The sequence below is a fragment of the Aspergillus eucalypticola genome (genome assembly GCF_003184535.1).
Source record: "Aspergillus eucalypticola CBS 122712 chromosome Unknown BO83scaffold_3, whole genome shotgun sequence".
NCBI classification, from domain to species: domain Eukaryota; kingdom Fungi; phylum Ascomycota; class Eurotiomycetes; order Eurotiales; family Aspergillaceae; genus Aspergillus; species Aspergillus eucalypticola.
Window position 1 is genome coordinate 25,794 of NW_020290277.1, and position 18,474 is coordinate 44,267.

The window sequence follows — 18,474 nt, forward strand, 5'->3', positions numbered from 1 at the left end:
CAACTATCATATAATTACGGAGTACTCCATACTCCATCCTATAGATAAAAATGTAGTTGCAATGATATCGATAAGATAAAGAACCCTTCCCAAAACAGCCTAGCGCCACGCATCGCATCGCGTCGCGTCTTTCAACTTATCTTTATCCATCAGCCAATCTTTAGTTAGCATCAAAGAAACATACAACAAAGAAACCTACACCATATACCATATACCATATACCATATGCCCCCTCTTCCACCCTTTTCACCTATACCAACTACCAACACCCACACCCACTTGAACTACACTCACTACATCCCTCACTGCCACTCAGAGAAAGGATAAGACATCAAAAATGCCCAAACGCTCCCGCCCACCAGCACCAGCACCAGCACCAGCACCCACCAGCACTCCCCGAAGAAGAGACCGAGAATCCACCCCCCCTCTGCCCCCCTACGAACCCCCAACCAGCACCCTGACGACCCTATCGCACCAACCCACCACCGCACCCGCCCTCTCCGCCCTCCTCGCAACACACACCTCCTCCACCCTGAAAACGCATCTCCAGCACGCCCAGGAGAAACTCACCGATGCGGCGGGGGAGATTAACGAGCGGTTAACGGATGCGAAGGAACGGAGTAAGAAGGCCAAAGAACGGAAAAGAAACTTGCGCTCTCATACCTCCGGAAAAAATAATAACGGAGAGGGGGGAGAAGAAGAAGAAGAAGAAGGGAATGAAAGTGGGGATGATGATGATGATGATGATGATGATGATGATGATGACAATGGAATTGAAGAGTTTGAAGAGAGAGTGAAGGCGACGACGAAGATCCTGGAGGAGACTATCCGAGGGGTTATTGATAAGGAGGTTAGGGGAGAAGAGGTGGGGAGGGTGATTGCGGGGTTGGAGGGGGGTGTTGTTGAACGGATGAGGGTTAGGGGGGTGAGGAGGAGGAGTCAGAGGGGGGTGCAGTTGAGGAGGAGGAGGAGGAGGAGGTTGAGGGGTGATGGTGGTGGTGGTGATGAGGAGGATGGTAGTGAGGAGGAGGAAGAAGAGGATGGGGAAGAGGAGGGTGGGGATGTAGATGAGGATGAAGAGGGCGCGGTACCGTTCCTGGCGCAGTTTGAGGAGGAATTACAGGGCAAGATGGAGGAGTATAATGGGTTGAGTTTGACGAGACGGTACATACATACCCTCCCTCCCCCATCTCCATGCTACCTTATGTTTGCAGAGTTACTAACACAGATTGTGGCAGCTACACAACCAACAACTCCTACATCGGCTTTTACAAAATCATCCACGAAGCGAAACACATCGGCGACGAGATCCCTCCTCCACCTCACCCATCAACATGGTTCTCTCATCTCGAAGATCCCCATTCACAACCTCCATCCCACCACCCATCTACCTCCACCACTACCACCACCACATCTACATCCACCAGACAAACCAAAACCACCACCACCACCACCCGCTCTCACCCCGCCGCCCCTCCCCCTCCCCCTCTGCTTCCGAAGACGACGAAATCGCCATCCAAACCGAACGCATCTCCCTTAAATGTCCACTGACGCTCCTCCCCTTCCGCGACCCAGTCAGCAGCACGAAATGCCCACACAGTTTCGAGCGCGAGGCGATATTCACCATGATTAGCGGGAGTAATCAGATGGTGCCTGATCCGCGGGGATCATCTGGATCTGCAGGAGGAGGAGGTGGGAGAGCGAGGAAGCGCGTGCGCAGCGTCAAGTGTCCCGTGTGTGAGGTGCAGTTGACGGAGTTTGATCTGCGGAGTGATCCTGTGTTGGTGAGACGGGTGAAGAGGGCGGAGATGGCGGAGTTGAGGGAGAGGGAGAGGGAGATGTTGGGGGAGAGTCAGGATCATGATGGTGATCAGGAGGTGGGTGGTGGTGGTGGGGGGAAGAGGAAGAGGAGTGGGAGGAGGGGGAGTGCGGTTGAGGTTGATGATGGGGATGATGATGATGATGATAACAGTGGTGAGGATGATAATGATGATGGGGAGGAGAGGATCAGAGTTAAGAGGGAGAGGGGGATGTCTGTTGCTGCTGCTGCTGCTAGGATTAAGCAGGAGAGGGCGGGGTCGATGGTCGGTATTGAGGAAGTTGATTTGGATGGAGAGGAAGAAGGGGAAGGGTATGATTCTATGTATGATGAGTGATTTACTTACAGTTACCTGAGTACTGCCATCAGAGTAGACTTTTATTGCCTATCTCTATTTAGATCACTAGGTAGCTGCAAAACACGGGTATAATAAATACAAACAGCCATTGAAACAACATCAACCATCCATCGAAACACCATCCTCCATCCACAATCATTAAGGCGTTTCGATCTTCTCCTGCATCTGTTCCAGACAGTGCAACCAGATCCGCACCTGTGCAATAATCATCATTGCAAACGACAGAAACCGCGGCACGTTGTAATCAAATCAAGTCAAGTCAAGTAGTTGAGGCAAGCAGCTGCTGCACCCTACTTGGTAATCAAGTTCAGATAATCGGCCACGATAAGCGTCACCATCCTGTGGGTCTGGGGTTAGCCAACGGCACTACTAAGGTACTAGTAACAGCAAAAGGTGGAGACACTAACGCATGAGGAGCGATCCGCACATAGTACGTTCCGAAACCGCGGTAGAACCGCAACCAGCCCTCCTCCTGGACGACCTTGCGCGCGCAATCCAAGACGCCCTTGTAAGGGAGCTGACCGGTCTTGGGATCCTTCTGCTGCTTCTGCAGACGAGTCTTGACAAAGTCGAAAGGCAGGGAGAGGAAACTGGCGAAGAATCCGGCAATAGCGGACGCGGCAAAGGTCTGGTTCTGAGTCGACAGGCTAGTATGCTTCTTCAGCTGGGCCTTGGACTCGGCAAAGAAGGTCAACTGGCCGACGTTGAGTGCCATAGCACGGATAACGGTGGGGAAAGCCCCCGCCCACAGAGCCGGGACACCTTCGTGCTTGGAGATGCGGAAGAGCGCGTCCATGACGGAGCGGTAGTTGGCCCGCGCCTCAGGAGGCTTGAGACCGTCGGACTGCATCCGCACCAGCGCCAGATCGGCCGGGTTGCCAATCATGGCGGCAATACCTCCGGCAGCGAGACCGGCTCCGGCACGTTCGGCGAAGGTGACGCTGCGGTTGGCGGCTTCGGCACGCTTGTTGAGAGTCTTGCTGAAGGTGTCGAAGAATCCCAGGCGGGCGGTGGTGTAGACGGCCTGGCGTAGCAGTCCAGCCGACAGACCGGTGTACAGATCGAGGGCCTTGCCTGAGGCAATGATGTCGCGGGCCACGCCAAAGGCAGACGGGCGAGGACCGGTGCGCACACCTTCACCAGCGAGCTGCAAACGGACTTTGATCATGTCGATAGGCTGGATCACGACCGTGGCGGTCATGCCAGCGAGGCCACCGTTCACGAAGGGAAGAGCAGCGCGGGTGTAAGGGTGATGGAGGAAATCCATGGCGGGCTGGGGCTCTTTGGCCGCGGTAGGGGAGGCCATGTTGACGAGGAAGCAGGATTCACACCAGATCTAGAGAGGTGAACGAGGGTTAATACGGAGAACTTTTGATGAGGAGTGAGGGCGGATGAGACGCGCCGAACGAAGGATTTAAGAGGAGGAACACAGATGAACGAAGGATGAAACACGAATCAACAGATAACACGATACGCGGTGGGGGCAGGGAGAAAAGACCATCTAGCCATAAGGATACGAAGTGCCTGGCGGAGCAAAGAAAAGACAGATTTTCTTTGCCAGGCACTCAGCATGACCGACCGTGACGTGAAAAGGGCGGGAGGGGAGATTCAACGTACCGTGGAAGCACAGCTGGGCAAATGAGGGGAACCCGGTCGAAGTCACGAAAAGGCCCGACGAGAATGAGTAGGAAGTGGTGAACCGGTTTTTGAGGAGGAGTAGAACAAGTTAGAACAGTCAGATGATGGGGAAAGGAAGAAGTGAGGAGGCGAGAGAGAGTGAGAGAGAGAGAGTGTGTGTGTGTGTGTGCAGTGAATGGATTTAATCTTGTTGCAAGGTTGTACAACTGGAAGCAAGCAAGCAAGCAAGTATCCTGGGTGGGTTGATTCTAATACTTATAATAACTTGATGCATGAGTCAAGGTAGCATTGACGGGGATTCGATGATGTATTTGTATGCCATTGATTCTATCCGAGAAGCCGACCAGGGAATCCAGCAGTAAGTAGTAATTACTTGACTGACACTTCGAATAATCTTCTCCAGACTGGGCAACTGTTTCCATCCCCACTTTGTTAGCCGATGCCAAACTTAAGGCCCGAGCGATCGTTGGGGATTTAGTAGTATATTATTCAGTAGTAAGTATTGGGAGAGTATTTAGTTGCTGCACGATGCCGCCAGCTGGAAAATGCGGGGTTGCCACGTCTGGTGATATTCCATTCATATGTTTTGTGTCTATGATGAAGTTGTTCATTTTGTCTCTACTGATAGATAACTGTCTCTCTCTTCTCATAACAGTACGATTTATTTCCAAATATGCCGCGTATTGCAAATATTCAACAAAAAAGAAATAGATACAAAACAGCAAGCTAATACCAAAACGTCATGGCGGGGAATATTCATCCATCATACGTACATAAAGTAATTACCGTAATCTCCCCACAACCCCCACTAAACCAAATCGGGACTAACCACGAGAACGGTCCGGTTTGCGCTGCTTCTTGCCGCCTTCCCGAGGTTATCTCCTATCTCCTCTTTCCCCAGTTTGCCAAGTGGGTTAGTAATGTCGGTAGTAATAATGCAGCATGAATAATATTGTTATTATTTTTTTCTCCCAAAGCTTGGTTCTCGTCGATCAGTCTAACGTAGGTACTGTCTGTCACTTCGGAGATATCTGGTCGTATAACATATTCTTTTTCTCGACTTCACCAAACACTAGAATACTCATTAGCTACCGTTCAGAATACTAGTAGAGAAACAGCAATAGAAACATGGTACCACTCACAACATCACTTACAACAACAATAATGCACCCCCCGGAATAATCATATTCAGATCTCCTACTATATGCTGGATTATCTCCTTTCTCCCGATTCCTCCGACTTTCGGATCTTCCCCTGTGCTGCCTGCCACAGTCAGCCGGAGAAGATCTCCTCCGTCCTCACTTCAGTGACAATGTGATGACTACACAACTACGATCAAATCACAGGGTCCCAGTCAAGTAGCCGGCAATGTGGATGACTCGGTCGGAAGGGTTTGTTGGCTGTATGCCGGAGCACTGATCTCCTAGCCCACTGCCTCCAGGAGTCAACAAGTTGTTGGGAATCTACATTTACCTGCAACAAACAGACCCATCAAACCTAGCTAGTTAGTAGTAATACACGTCGTATCGGAATTACAATTCAAAAAAAAAAAAAGGGTCCTCCCTATCCCCAACTATCCCAATAAAACACAGCTTTCTCCATACTGCATCTTCGATAGTGGATGAAATGGGGCGACGGATACCTTCGCGGCAACCACTCCCCCCTGGCGGCAGCACATCTCGGGATCCCGGAGCGGGTGAGGCGGGTATCGGTAGTCGCGCGCGGTGAGATTCACTTCTATCCCTCGGGTACTCTCCCGGGACAGGACCCAGCAAGGAGTAATCATCAGCCTGCTGACTGGCTGGTTACCCTGTCAGGAGGTCCAGGCCCCCAGGCGGATTAGCTACTGGGGCTTAGACTACGATCCTGTCTGTGGGGACTACCTGCCACAAGCGAGCTGCAAAGAAAACAGCCGATTCTCGCTGGAATGCCCATCTCATATCGGAGTATTGTCCCTTGCAGGCTATCATCTCTTCATCTGGCGGCCTATATTGCTCCTTGTATCCGGCGGAATAGCCGACTCGGTTTATCTTCTGCGTCGTTCTTGCTGATGATCTGCTCGTAACGTTGGAATTTCTGCGCGTTCGTTCGCCCAATGCCTGCCCCGCGTGCCCTGCCCTCATCATTGCGGCGGTCGTGGCTGGCCGTCGCATGTCGTAGCTCTCCACATGATACTTGCCAACGTCATCTGGAGCTCCAACTGCGCTAGATGTCGCCCGATGCACGCACGCGTGCCTTGCGAGAATGGCACGTACGCCGCCGAGTTAACGCCGAGATTGATGTGTCTTTGACTCTGCTTTGGGCAGCCATCGTTCTGGGGGGTACGTATTTGGCGAGGGCAATCCAGCAGGCTGTGGATACTATAAATGCCTGTGCCGACGCTGCACCCGGCTGGGATCACACAGCCGTCCACTATGATTTTGTTGTCTTCCTCGACCCGACGGTACGGGCATGCTGCCACGGCTGGTGAGATGCGTAGCTTCGCCTTGTTGCAGGTTTGAATGTACGTACATTGCTGCATCAATGGGCTGCTGCGGATATCGCTGCCATGGGAGATGCGTTCCGTATTTCGTACGCCAGTTTCTCGTATGCATGAGGTAGTTGCGAGGTAGAAGACTCGCGCATAGGCTGACGGAAGTGGAATCCGAATCTGAGTGTGGCATCTACCGAAACAGGAGACCGAACAGCAACGGCGGGCCTTGGTCAACCGACTGAAGACGCATATGGACATACTCGCCGCGTCTGCCATCATACTATTGCCCAGGCGATGATAGCGCAAGATATAGTACAGCGTACAGCGCACATTGGGACTGCTGGCTGCAGAGCAAATTGCAAGCCTGCGGAATCCAAGATCGATGATTACGCCGAACGCGAAGTAGCTGCACCAGTCTGACATGATCATGGGCGGTTCCCTGCCATCCGCATCTGTCTGCGCGAGATACAGGGTGTCGCGGAACCTATGAACATCCGGCAGAAGCTTCGGTTCGAACACCCGCATGGCGGTGTTGGGAAATCAGGTCCGATAATGTTACTCAAGTTAGCATGTTCGTTTGAGTCTGTAACAGTCAGAAGATTCTTCGAGGGTCATTCCATAGTGGACATCCTTCCACAAGTCTTTTCCTCGGACGTAGATATCAAACATCTGTCAATAATGTCTCAATTGTATGACTGACAACCAACAAACTCTTCGATTCACTTTCCCGGTTGGGATTGCTGGATTCCTTCATGAAGGAGGTTGGACACTAAAAAGTGGAGGAGAAACTTTCAATCGTCCGAGTAGTCCTATGAAGACCCATCGTGAAGATGTAAGAGCATTAGCTTGCTTTGAGGTTCTGATGTTTGCATTACCCCCTTGTTTGAATCGGAGAATCAGGAGTGAAAATATAGTTCTGATGGCACGGCACGTAGCATGTAATAAGTTCAAGAAAAGCAACTTAAGTGTAGGCCAGTCATTGCAAAGTTTCTCCTCGGAGAGTGAAGTACGTCGGTTGATGCAAGCCTACAGAGCCCATTCGTGTCAGCGTGCAGCTTGCAATTAAATTTGCATGTTTAAGATTAAGGTGGAATGAGGGTGGCTGAAAAAGGCCTTTATGTGAAACTTGTTAGACTTGCTGGCTACAAGCAGTTGTAGATGGCATACGGATGGAGAGCAGAGTTGCAGAGAAGAAGGGACAAGTCGGAGACGCTAAATGGCGATCACAAGTGGAGTCAAGAGATCGACCCCTGTTCATCCCCGTGACCCGCTGTGGATTCAAGGCTTGCTACGGTGATTCTCTTACAATTCATTTTACGTGGTAGATAATTGAAGGTATATTTTGAATTCAATTTCTAATTGTTACCGCGACTTCTAAAGAAGCCAAAACCCAAAAGGAAATGCCAATGGTATTTTCCCCGCCGGCCGGGGTAGGCCACACATGGTAGTGGAAGATTCAAATGACCCATGATTGGAAACGCAGCACGCCATGCAAGATATCAAAAGCAGATAAAAGGAAATGGAAAAACAGAATGGAAAACAATTTACTGAGGCACCGGACCGGCCGCAATGACCTCGCGCGTCGCTTGGTCAGCGTACTTGCCGAAGTTGTCGTTGAACAGCTTGGCAAGCTTGTTGACCTCGTCGGAGAAGTTCGTCGAGGCGGTCCAGCTGTTCTTGGGGTTGAGGAGCTCGGAAGGAACACCGGGGCAGCTCTTGGGAACGTGCAGGTTGAACACATCATAGGTCTCGTACTCAACCTGGTTGAGGGAGCCGTTGTGGATGGCGTCCAGGATGGCACGGGTGTACTTGAGAGGGCAACGCTTACCACCGGTGGTAGCGCCAGCACCAACCCAACCGGTGTTGAGCAGCCAGGCGTTGGCCTTGTGCTGCGAGATCTTGTCCGCCAGCATGCGGGCGTAGCGCATGGGGTGCAGGGCCAGGAAGGGCTGGGCGAAGCAGGAAGAGAAGGTAGCCTGGGGCTCGGTGACGCCGTCCTCAGTACCAGCCATCTTGGAGGTGTAACCCGAGATGAAGTGGAACATGGTCTGCTCGGTGGTGAGCTTGGAGATCGGGGGAAGGACACCACGGGCATCGCAGGTGAGGAGGATGATGTTCGAGGGGTGCTTGTCGGACAAGCAGGGGATCTTGGCGTTCTCAATGTACTCAATGGGGTAGGCACAGCGGGTGTTCTCAGTAAGGGTAGAGTCGTCGTAGTTAACAACACGGGAGATGGGGTCGAAGACAACGTTCTCGAGGACGGATCCGAAGCGGATGGCGTTGAAAATATCGGGCTCCTTCTCGGCAGAGAGACCAATGCACTTGGCGTAGCAGCCACCCTCGATGTTGAAGACACCACGGTCGGTCCAGCAGTGCTCGTCGTCACCGATCAGGGCACGGTTGGGGTCGGCAGACAGAGTGGTCTTGCCAGTACCGGAAAGACCGAAGAAGACAGTAACGTCGCCATCCTTGCCCTCGTTGGCCGAAGAGTGGAGGGTCAGGACGTTGTGCTTGACGGGCATCTCATAGAAGAGGACGGTGAAGACACCCTTCTTCATCTCACCAGCATACTCGGTACCCAGGATAACCATCTCCTTCTCGGCGAAGTTGATGGCAACGGAGGTGGCGGAGGTCATACCCTCAGTGAAGCGGTTGGCGGGGAAAGAACCAGCGTTGTAGATAACGTAGTCGGGGTGGAAGTGCTTCAGCTCCTCCTGGGAGGGGCGGATAAGCATGTTGCGCATGAAGAGAGCATGGTAGGCACGGGCGCAGACGACACGGACGCTGATGCGGTATCTCTCGTCCCATCCGGCAAAACCATCGATAACGTAGATGCGGTTACGGGTGTTGAGGTAGTCGACAGCACGCTCACGGTTGATGCGCCAGACCTGCAAATCGGGATGCCGTTAGCAACAGTCCGGATCACGGATGACGTCATCTGGAGAACCCCGACCAGGCGCAACCTGGTGAAACAAGCATTCTCAGGAACACAACCGGACAAAACCCAAACTTTTGTGTCGCACAGCAGTCGCAAGATCAAAAATGCCTCAAAAAGTCTATAATGAGGCATTTCTTTCCTCCCGTTGCGCTGCCAGAAAAGCTTGGGTTCATGCCAGCTGCGGGTCCATGCAAGGGATGATCCTCATGCGCGATATATTGCACTTGCAGAAGAACCATGAATAAGAAAACAACGGAAAGCACGTACATCAGGAGTCATGGGCTTGTTGACAGGTCCCCACCAGACATCGTTCTCGGAGGTCTCCTCCTTGACGATACGCTTGTCAGAGGGAGAGCGACCAGTCTTAGCACCAGAGTAGGCAGTCAGGGCACCGCTGGAGGTGATAGCGGTACCAGTCTCGTAGACCAGAGCATCTTCGTAGAGAGCAGGGACAGCAGGGTTGGCAATCTATCTTGGTTAGCAAGGCTCGAGAAACATTTGCGACAGCTGAGCTTACAATAGCAACGCGGTCATAGTCAATGTGGGCGTGTTCGTGAAGCTCTTCCTCGAGCTCAGTGTGACCCTTACCCGGCCTGGAATGTCATGTTAGCATCGGTCTATACCAGACAAGGTCATGGCATGATATGCGACGCATTGCGCGAGTGGTTGAGGATAACCCCGAGCAATGCGACAACATATCAAGAAAGGAACGGGTAGGTAGAAAGGAAAGGACAAGACATACTGAACACCACCAGGGTGCAGAGCAGTGCGATTCACCGAAGCAGCAACCATGTTTCTTAGTGAGGTAGAATGATAGTTATTATTTCTTTGTTTTGCGAGTTGCTGTTGGAAGAAATCTGAAGCAAGAGGACCAGGTTCAGCGGGGGAAACGGGGGGTATATGAATGTTTGTCGCAGGACTCATGATGGGAGATCCAAGACGCCTAAACGTGTGGAATCGCAGCTGGGAATGTTTACTCCACCGTTCCACGGAAGATGTCGGGGCAGCAGACCGCGTCTCGACGGCGATGGTTATCGTGAAGAGTGGAAAAGGAAGACAAATGCCTCGAATCGAAGCCCGAAAAGTTCCGAACCCCAGATGTGGGCACGAGGTGGTCCCGGAAGGGATGACGGATGCACCAACTAGAGTTGAGCAAATAACACAAGCTTCGGAAACAGGATCAGAGATTTGAGGCGGTATCACGGATAGCGCGTCAGGGGATGATGAATTAATGTCTCATCAACGGCACTAGTGGGAGTTGGTACGCAGGTTTGGAGTGGTTTGGAGTACAGGGATAGACGCTTAAGCTACTAGTGATGCAGAGTGGGAATTCGTGGCCCCGGCGCTACGGGAACGAGGTATTTATTATTATGTGATTGTCTTGGAGCCTGCCGCGCGCAGCCACCACCGGATCATCGAGTGAATGGATGCTGCAAAGCGTTCATTCAATTACAATTTACTCAGTTCCAAGGACAAAAGGACCGTCTACTCTTTCTGGCTGGCCGAACAAATAACAATGGACGTAGGGAAACGGGTAGATGGGACGAGTTGGAGTGGTGACGTTGAATGAGCTCAATGCAAGAAGACGGAGTCTAGAGGCGATAACTAAAAACTCCCATAGCTAGACTAGGAAAATTGCGGGGGGGAAAAAGGAGTTTTCTTCTTTTTTTTTCTTTTTCGGCTAGGAGGGCTAGACTATACCCGACCAGGCGACTCGTGTGTAATGCATTTCCAGGACTGGCTGAGAACTGACCCATAATGGAGACAGAGTTAGGACTGCATTCAAGTCTGGGCCCGACCAGAAAAGCAGAAGCAGCGATTGCGAATGGAATTTTTCCGAGTGACGAAATGCCGGGGGAGAATCTCGGGTTCCCCTCGTCCGCACTTTCCCGCTTCCGGTATCATCTTAGTCATCCTCTTCCCGAAACGTTCCTGCCAGCCACCAATCAACATCGGCATGTGCGACCGATGGACAATCCAACGTCACTCTCATGGGCAGAAGATATTGCCGTCTTTTCGGGCTCGAGCATTATTTTCGGGTGAACTGTAAATTGAGGCAAATGAGAGCTATCAGCTGGATCCGAGTCACATTTCTGGGATTCCATGTCATACCGATGCGGGCTTTTGCCATCGTTAATCCGCTACGTGGACCCTTGAAGGATGCCCGTCCGTCTCCTTACTGCAGTAATATCCCTCATACATGAGTCTCAGTTCTTATCTACAGACGGTAGGTTTCAAATATGAGATGCATAGGAATCTGAAAATTCATTCTAATTTGCTCAGTAGTAGATAAGAAAATGGGCTACCGACATTGTAGCAACCACGATAATTGCACATGATAGATCAACTTGGCCCCTTTCCGAATTCCCAAGAATATCCGAGTTGCCGCCCCCGGCTTTGGTCAGGTGCCTGAAAGAACCCCCATTTTTGCCTCCCACGCGGACAATCAAAGGAATGGCGTATGACGACTTAGCCAAGAGCACCTAGCCCGGGATGTTATCACGGTAGATAGATGCGACGGAGAAATCGTGCCCTGGCATTGGAATCAGCCAAGATGTCATTGCGGTGTCTTTCCCTATTGAGCCACAGCAGCAATCTGTACCCCGCATCCGAGGAGTGCCGGGGCCACGCGGGCCTTTCCCCGGATGTTCTCGTCCCCTGGGGGTTGTCCGATTCCGGCTAGAGCGTAGTTAAACGCTTTTCCGGTTTGTGGATTCGGTAGTCTGATGGTTGGAGAGGGGTTTGTTCGAACTATTGATGGTGATGGGCAGTCTATACGAGTGTTTCTGAACATTGTAGCCTCCCATCGCAAAAAAGTCACCTGTCCTACTCTGTGCTTATGTGTTACCTATCATTGGGTTTTCGTGTCGGGTACGAACTGCAGTTCGGCTCCTCTAACGGGTTGTTAGCTTCCGTGCCTAATTAGATACATCTGCCTTCACCGACTTCTTTGCCACCATTTCATACATTCAGACCCTGCAATGCAGTTATCTGCAGTCTTTGTATCACTTGGGAGTAGATGCTTACAAGGTAGAATAGAAATAAGGCCACAATATTTCTAGTTCATCCAATAGATTGGGTATCAAGTTCATCTGTATCAGTACCACCGTGACATTATATATTTTCTCCTCCGCACTAGGTACCCTTGGTCGTAGATGCGACATTCAACCGCATACACTAGGGTACTTTTATTGCAGGCAGCAAAAACGTAATTTAGTCGGGTCTTCTAATAGTCAAAACAGAATTCCCATTTACAGCATAAAGTACAATTATCGAAAGCTAGCTCAACTAGTACGGTGGAGGAAGCGCAACCTGGCGACTGAAACAGTCTTCTCCAATTCCCTCCTGTGCACATGACATATTTCTATATTCGACATAGTGATATATATGGAAACAATCGTCGAGTCGAAGGATTCGGCTGGATTTAGTTAGAACTCCAGACCGAGCTAGTCTGCAAAGTAGCTCCAATCGTTCATCTAGACCGGCCACCATTATCATGTCTCTTCCTGATTAAGACATCTGCCTATATTATGTGCGCGTGATGGTTGTTTTTCTCTGTGCCAATCCATGTTATCTTGCTTCGGGTTTTCCTTACCAGTTCAGGCTAGTGTGGACACCTGCAGACCGCACTGACAGGTAGCTCCTGCGTGCATGCTGCATAGATTACGATAACCCGAGAACCTTTGCTGTCATTTTGATGAAAGACTGGTAACCTGCAGGAGCAAGTTGTGTCCGTTGGATATGTTGGACTGTTCAACATGCTGTCTGCGGTGTCTCTCGTCGTGGTTTCGACCACACACTCTTATCTCCAAAGGATATCTTTGACGAAACCACTTGAAATATGAGTCACTCTAACGAGTAACTTCTGCTGTGTCAAAGATGCCGACTGGCTACGATACCTCATAGTTTGCTATTCTGAAGAAGAAATCAAAATATTAGTCAAGTCCTTCGGCAAGACTCATACTAATATCTGCCAGAAAAAAAAAAAAAAAAAAAACAGAAGACAAATTGGAGGTGGCTCGGTGAAACACGGGATATCATTTGACAGAAGAGGCTCAAATTATATGGTGAATCCGGAAAAGGAAAATACTAATTCAGGAAGACCACAACCACCATCCAGACCTCCAGACTCGTCGGTATTGGAAACCGAATTCATGCAAGTCCAGTATGATTCACAACATAAGTCACTGTGTTGCATCTTTAGCTCTTGGCCTTCGCAGAATACCGTCCTCATAATCTGCATTTGGCAACCAGCTAGGCCAGACTGTGTGATGGCCATCAACAAGGTCGAGACAACCCGTCCAGATCTCGGTTCCTGGCTCAATAAACTGCCTCTTCTGCAAGCAAAAGATACATCTCGTCTAGCACCCTCTCAGAAGCAATTTGGAACACCATGTCCGTCACTAATTCTGAAACTTCGCGTCTCAACCTCGATTGCAACCGAGTCCGCGCCTATCATACCGTGTAAACGGCTGTCCGGCCTATGTATGAACCACAATGTTTATTCCACCTCGCTAATGGCTAACATTGTGTACCTTAGCTAGTGTCCGCAGCAAGGTAAGCAGTACTACATTCTGTTCGGCTTCACTTCAGCAACAAGTGACGAGATAGGCGCATATCACTACCAGGGATCAGCTAACCATAGCGCATTATGACAATCTCATCCAGAATTGCTTCTTTCGCGTCAGCGTTCATGTTTACCCCCAACAACAACAAAAGATCTTAGAATAGGGTCAATGAGAAGCTTCTGAGTGCCCGCACAACAAGACAATAAATCCACAGCATCATTGCATCCGACTGAACGGTCCACAGATCGCAGGCTTGAAACCAGTACTTCCGTCTTTCTATAAACCAATCTAAACTATCTCAACCCCAATGCAGCTATCATTTCACACTCCCTCACTACACTACCTTCGCCCTGGCAGTTCCCCAAGGCGCTAGGCCCGCAAAGCTGACCTGAGCGAGACCATTCCATGGCCTCCCGTGACGGCGACATGGGCATTCTCAGCAAGCATGAGAGTCTAGAATCTGGACGTGGACAATGACTGGGCTGACTGCGATGTCTCCTGGTAAGGGTATTTTCCTTACTTTCTGTCCCAAGCAACAACTCTAGCCCTGCACACTACTGTTAGGCTTATTTTCCTGACTTGACCCAATCTAACGCAGTACGCTGAAAGAAAAGGAACGCTCTCGACGTGGTGCCCAGCTTTCGGGTCTTATTGACAATACAACCTCAGATTCCTCAACGAACTTGGTAAGACATTGGCTTTGTTATTACTAAGTTTTTGATGATGAGTGTGGATGTCTGGAGCTGTGATATGGAGGTGGAGAAAGAGACCGAGTGAAATGGATCTGTTATGGACGGTACGTATTGTCTGGCATTGATGGTCAACATATTTTCTGTTCCACAACTCGACAGTAAACCCCTGGGGTTTCCACTGCCACTCCATTACTACTATACACTTCAAGGCAACCAAAGAGCACACCATATCCCATATAAACTCTTGATTATTGAACCAGGCAACATTCGTCGATCACCCACCACCCCACTCACATGCACAACACTCGAAAGAAAATCATCAACAATATCACCACTACATATCATCATCACGATACAATACCCAGTCCCACCATTTCACAAATATATTCCTAATGCACCCCCTCCAACCAAAACCCTCCCCATGACTTATCACCCACAAAAGCAATTCTTCACAAAATCAAAAACAAAAACAATCATCTGCGTCGTGCACACACTCGCTTCTTGTCTTATCAAACAACCCCAGTAGCCAATCACGTCCCGCCGATCCCGCATCAGGCGGGGCAAAGTACTACTAAGAAGAATATCACGCGCTCGCCGTGGCGGGGTTTCGCCAGCACAGCACAGCCAGAAATGCGTGAATCATCGCTGAGGGATTAGTCAAGAACTATCTATTTATCTATTTGTAGCTTCCCCTTTCTTCTCTTGCTTACCTTCTACGTACACTGTCAAGATCCTGCTTCCTAGCTTCATACACGTTTAGGTGAGTAGAAGGAAAAGACTTGGAAGTTATTTTCTGGTGATGATAAGCAGAATATTTATTGACTGACTGATGACTCATAGTTAACTTCATTTCCCTCCACGAGATAAACTCTACACATCCAAACTTCCAAAATGGCCGGTGCTCATCAAGCTTGCCCTTCCTGCGGCGCTGCCATCCCTGGCGAGACTAAGACTTGTGGATCTTGCGGAAAGGTACGTGGTTCTTTGTTCTTTCCTGCACGGTAAACGGGACTATTCGCTAATTACAATATTTTATAATAGACCTGCCCTGTTTAAACTACCTTCGGTTCGATCTGGAGATGATAAATGGCGTTTATGGGGTTGTGCTTGGAGATGTGATAAGTACTAGAATAAGGGACGGGGTGTGGCTGTATAACGCGTTGACGAGTGATGACGACGATGATGATGAATATAAGATGAGATGAGATGAAATGAATGAATAAACAAGTAAGAGATGATTGCTTCGTTCTTCGTAGAGGTACAAAATCACACCAGGTCTCTCATATCCACGGTTCTAATCGACCGACTGGACTGCGTTGAAAGTCGCTCTATACTCCGATCGGGACTCTCTTCTCTCGATCGAAGCATGGTTTCCGTGTCTTCTTTGTCTTCCTGTTCTTGGTCGCTTTCGCTCTCTGATGGCCGTGAGAACCGGTTGTTGAGGACCATCGAGTGGCGTTGGGGATTCATTGTGCTGTTATTAGGGAGAGGTTCGTTCTCCGAGAGAAGGACGACGGTGACTGGGTGATCGCAGATACGGGGTACTTTGAAGACGCTGTAGAGGGCGTTGAGAGCTGGTACTGACAGACCGTGGACTACGATGGAGAATAGAACTAGCCAGTAGACGACTGTATGACCATCAATTAAAGGTTATCTGCGGTTTCTGAGTGCAATGCATGCATACCTGGTACCATCGCGGCTGTCATGCTGTTGATTTCCTCGTCGCTTTGTCCCGGGAGAGGGAATAGCCGACGAGTGTACTCGACGTATGAGACTGCGCCGATTCCTATATATGTGTCTTAGCATAAGGTTCAGAGAAATGTATGCGACCTTACCAATTGGCCCAAAGTGCCCCAGGAACAGTGCCTCTTTCCAGTCGCTGCAGACCTTGGGCATGAAGCGATATCCCACCAGAATAGCTGGAATGCGACGGAACACGAGGATCAGGAATCCCAACACAAAGAGCCGCCAGAGTGTTATCCCCGTATCATGGGGACGTTGGAAATATTCCCACGGCATGGTCGCCCCCAGGAACATGAACGCTGCGAAATTCAGCAAGGTCTCCATCGTCGAGTTGAACGAATCATGTCGAGCTTGAATCTCTTCGTGATAAAGACCATTCCAGTTCAATACACACCCAGCGACGAAGCAGGCGAGTGTCTCGTCGGAGCCGAAACAACCACACGTGCCAACAAGGAGCAATCCAATTGCCGCTGGGATAAGGGTAAAGCTTTCATGATCAATCCACCTGTGCTTGACCGCTTTCTTCAGCAGCTTCTGGGACACGAACCCTATGAATGCACCGTAGGCTGCACCTACTAGGATCATGTACAAAACTCCTTCAATAGCCCAGTGTTTGAGCGCCACGCCTGCGCCGCCGCCGAAACGTCCGACTCCAGTTGTCCCGAGAACATCTGGGACTCCCCGTTCCAGGTCAAACTCTTCCAAGCTGAGGGTGTTGGCTGGGGCTTCGGCATATCGCAAGAACGAGACTCCGAGTAACAGGAGTGGAAACCCGAAGCCGTCATTGCCACCTGCTTCGGCGGAGATGAACTCTCGTAGTGGGCGGCGGACGAAGTTGTCAGCAAAAGGGCCTTTCGCAATCGCCTGAGACAGGACTGGATCTGTGCATGTTACGCAAGCGCTGATAATGAGTGCTGAGAGCTTTCGTCGGGTGATTAGACGTCTTCAGGGCTAGCACAGATGGAGGCAAGTGTAGACATACAAAGGAGATGTGCGGGATCACAAGCTTTACGCAGGCAGAAGTTGCGAGCCATGAGATGGTCATCAATGGTAATAGACAGATGATCATCTCCACCATGCGTTGCCTCAGGTATTTCTTGGGTAGTTCATATCCCACTTTGACTAACTGAACGCCAATGACGAGACGGGTCAAGCCCTGAAAGGTCAGCACTATCTCTTCCAGTGTTTACCCGGTAATCTTACATAGGCTATCTCGCTGGTCTCGTTGGCACTATCACCTCCCCATTGAGAAACGTTCAGTAACTTAGCACCAGCTGGCCCAAAGCAGATGCCAACAACGAAGGCAGGCACTGGGATAATTAGTATCGCGTCCTTTGATGAAGAATGTAGAATCTTACGGGCTTCACCAAGGTACCATCTTTGTTTGACCTTCAGGGAGACGAAGCCAAATAGGAGAATGTAAAGGCCTTGGTAGGGTATTAGCTCCCCACTTGAACCATATGAATCTGGATCTCTTCCCCTCACCTGTAACAGAAAGAACGAGATTGAGGTTGCTAACGTCCAGAAACGGATGTAACATCCCTGCTAACGCTAAACAGCTGTTGACTGGGTCCGGCTGGGGCAAACAAGCCTCACTCCCAAGTCGAGTTAAAGAAATCGCGCATGGATCCTAACAAAGATAGACACCGAGGACCATCAATCATTCAAAGTCAAAGTGTGGGAGACTGGCGTAAATGGGTTGGTTATTTGTGCCGGACAAAGATACCAGTCAGATTCTGCCCTGGCTAGGGTAGAAAGTCGGGGGAGGCCGCCTGTTCAAACAGCACGGCCAGACCATCAACGGACGCCTGGTCACCCCTTACTATACTGTACAAGAGCCTGGTGCTGTCACACCCTTCCGACAGGATGCATACATTGTGGGTCCTGATACGCCTCCCTTGCAGGAGGAATTGCAGCTTCGAAGCTTGGCTGCGAGGCGTAGATAGGAATGAACCAGGAATGAAGAGGCCAGGCCACATCCCGATGGGCGGAAGATAGATTTGCATGCCGGTCTGGGGTTAAGCTTCCGGTTCGTACGTAACTCTTGGAATGTGATAGACCGTGGGCAATGTAGTGTGTCAACATCTAGTCTATTAGCAAAGAAGTCTTATCAGTAAGTAAGTAACAAGGGATGGAAGGAAGCAAGATGTTGATAACAATAAGATTGCGGCAAGACAAAAATAGCATACCAAGGGTTGATGATGCAGGTGGCTCTGGATTTGTCTGCCAAATGGTAGAGTGGTAC

At 50.3% G+C, this 18,474-nt stretch overlaps 6 protein-coding genes across 6 annotated transcripts; 2 read left to right on the forward strand and 4 right to left on the reverse strand.

Annotated features, from left to right (window-relative positions):
- Positions 1–188: 188 nt before the first annotated feature.
- Positions 189–2,156, forward strand: BO83DRAFT_413889 (SUMO ligase MMS21; the record flags this gene model as incomplete). Its single annotated transcript, XM_025534525.1, has 2 exons — positions 189–1,164; positions 1,229–2,156. The coding sequence occupies exons 1-2, from the start codon at positions 338–340 to the stop codon at positions 2,154–2,156; spliced, it is 1,755 nt and encodes a 584-aa protein (XP_025391936.1). The 5' UTR covers positions 189–337.
- BO83DRAFT_374794 (putative mitochondrial dicarboxylate carrier protein) lies at positions 2,135–3,934 on the reverse strand. The gene is made up of 2 exons (XM_025530287.1): positions 2,585–3,934; positions 2,135–2,516 (listed from the first exon to the last, which is right to left on the reverse strand). The coding sequence occupies exons 1-2, from the start codon at positions 3,481–3,483 to the stop codon at positions 2,468–2,470; spliced, it is 948 nt and encodes a 315-aa protein (XP_025391937.1). The 5' UTR covers positions 3,484–3,934; the 3' UTR covers positions 2,135–2,467.
- A 1,863-nt stretch (positions 3,935–5,797) lies between these two features.
- Positions 5,798–7,135, reverse strand: BO83DRAFT_128508 (uncharacterized protein). Its single transcript, XM_025526085.1, has one exon. The coding sequence runs from the start codon at positions 6,811–6,813 to the stop codon at positions 5,938–5,940; it is 876 nt and encodes a 291-aa protein (XP_025391938.1). The 5' UTR covers positions 6,814–7,135; the 3' UTR covers positions 5,798–5,937.
- A 556-nt stretch (positions 7,136–7,691) lies between these two features.
- acuF (phosphoenolpyruvate carboxykinase PCK1) lies at positions 7,692–10,226 on the reverse strand. The gene is made up of 4 exons (XM_025530288.1): positions 9,969–10,226; positions 9,744–9,819; positions 9,494–9,694; positions 7,692–9,176 (listed from the first exon to the last, which is right to left on the reverse strand). The coding sequence occupies exons 1-4, from the start codon at positions 10,148–10,150 to the stop codon at positions 7,833–7,835; spliced, it is 1,803 nt and encodes a 600-aa protein (XP_025391939.1). The 5' UTR covers positions 10,151–10,226; the 3' UTR covers positions 7,692–7,832.
- A 1,115-nt stretch (positions 10,227–11,341) lies between these two features.
- Positions 11,342–12,208, forward strand: BO83DRAFT_374799 (uncharacterized protein). Its single transcript, XM_025530289.1, has 2 exons — positions 11,342–11,457; positions 11,521–12,208. Exons 1-2 carry the CDS (start codon positions 11,387–11,389, stop codon positions 11,711–11,713), a joined length of 264 nt encoding a protein of 87 aa, XP_025391940.1. The 5' UTR covers positions 11,342–11,386; the 3' UTR covers positions 11,714–12,208.
- Positions 12,209–15,752: 3,544 nt separating this feature from the next.
- Positions 15,753–17,769, reverse strand: BO83DRAFT_405268 (putative plasma membrane antiporter; the record flags this gene model as incomplete). The annotated part of the gene is made up of 7 exons (XM_025533785.1): positions 15,753–16,114; positions 16,171–16,272; positions 16,322–17,150; positions 17,212–17,385; positions 17,433–17,539; positions 17,588–17,656; positions 17,715–17,769. The coding sequence occupies 7 exons, from the start codon at positions 17,767–17,769 to the stop codon at positions 15,753–15,755; spliced, it is 1,698 nt and encodes a 565-aa protein (XP_025391941.1).
- Between the last annotated feature and the right edge of the window lie 705 nt (positions 17,770–18,474).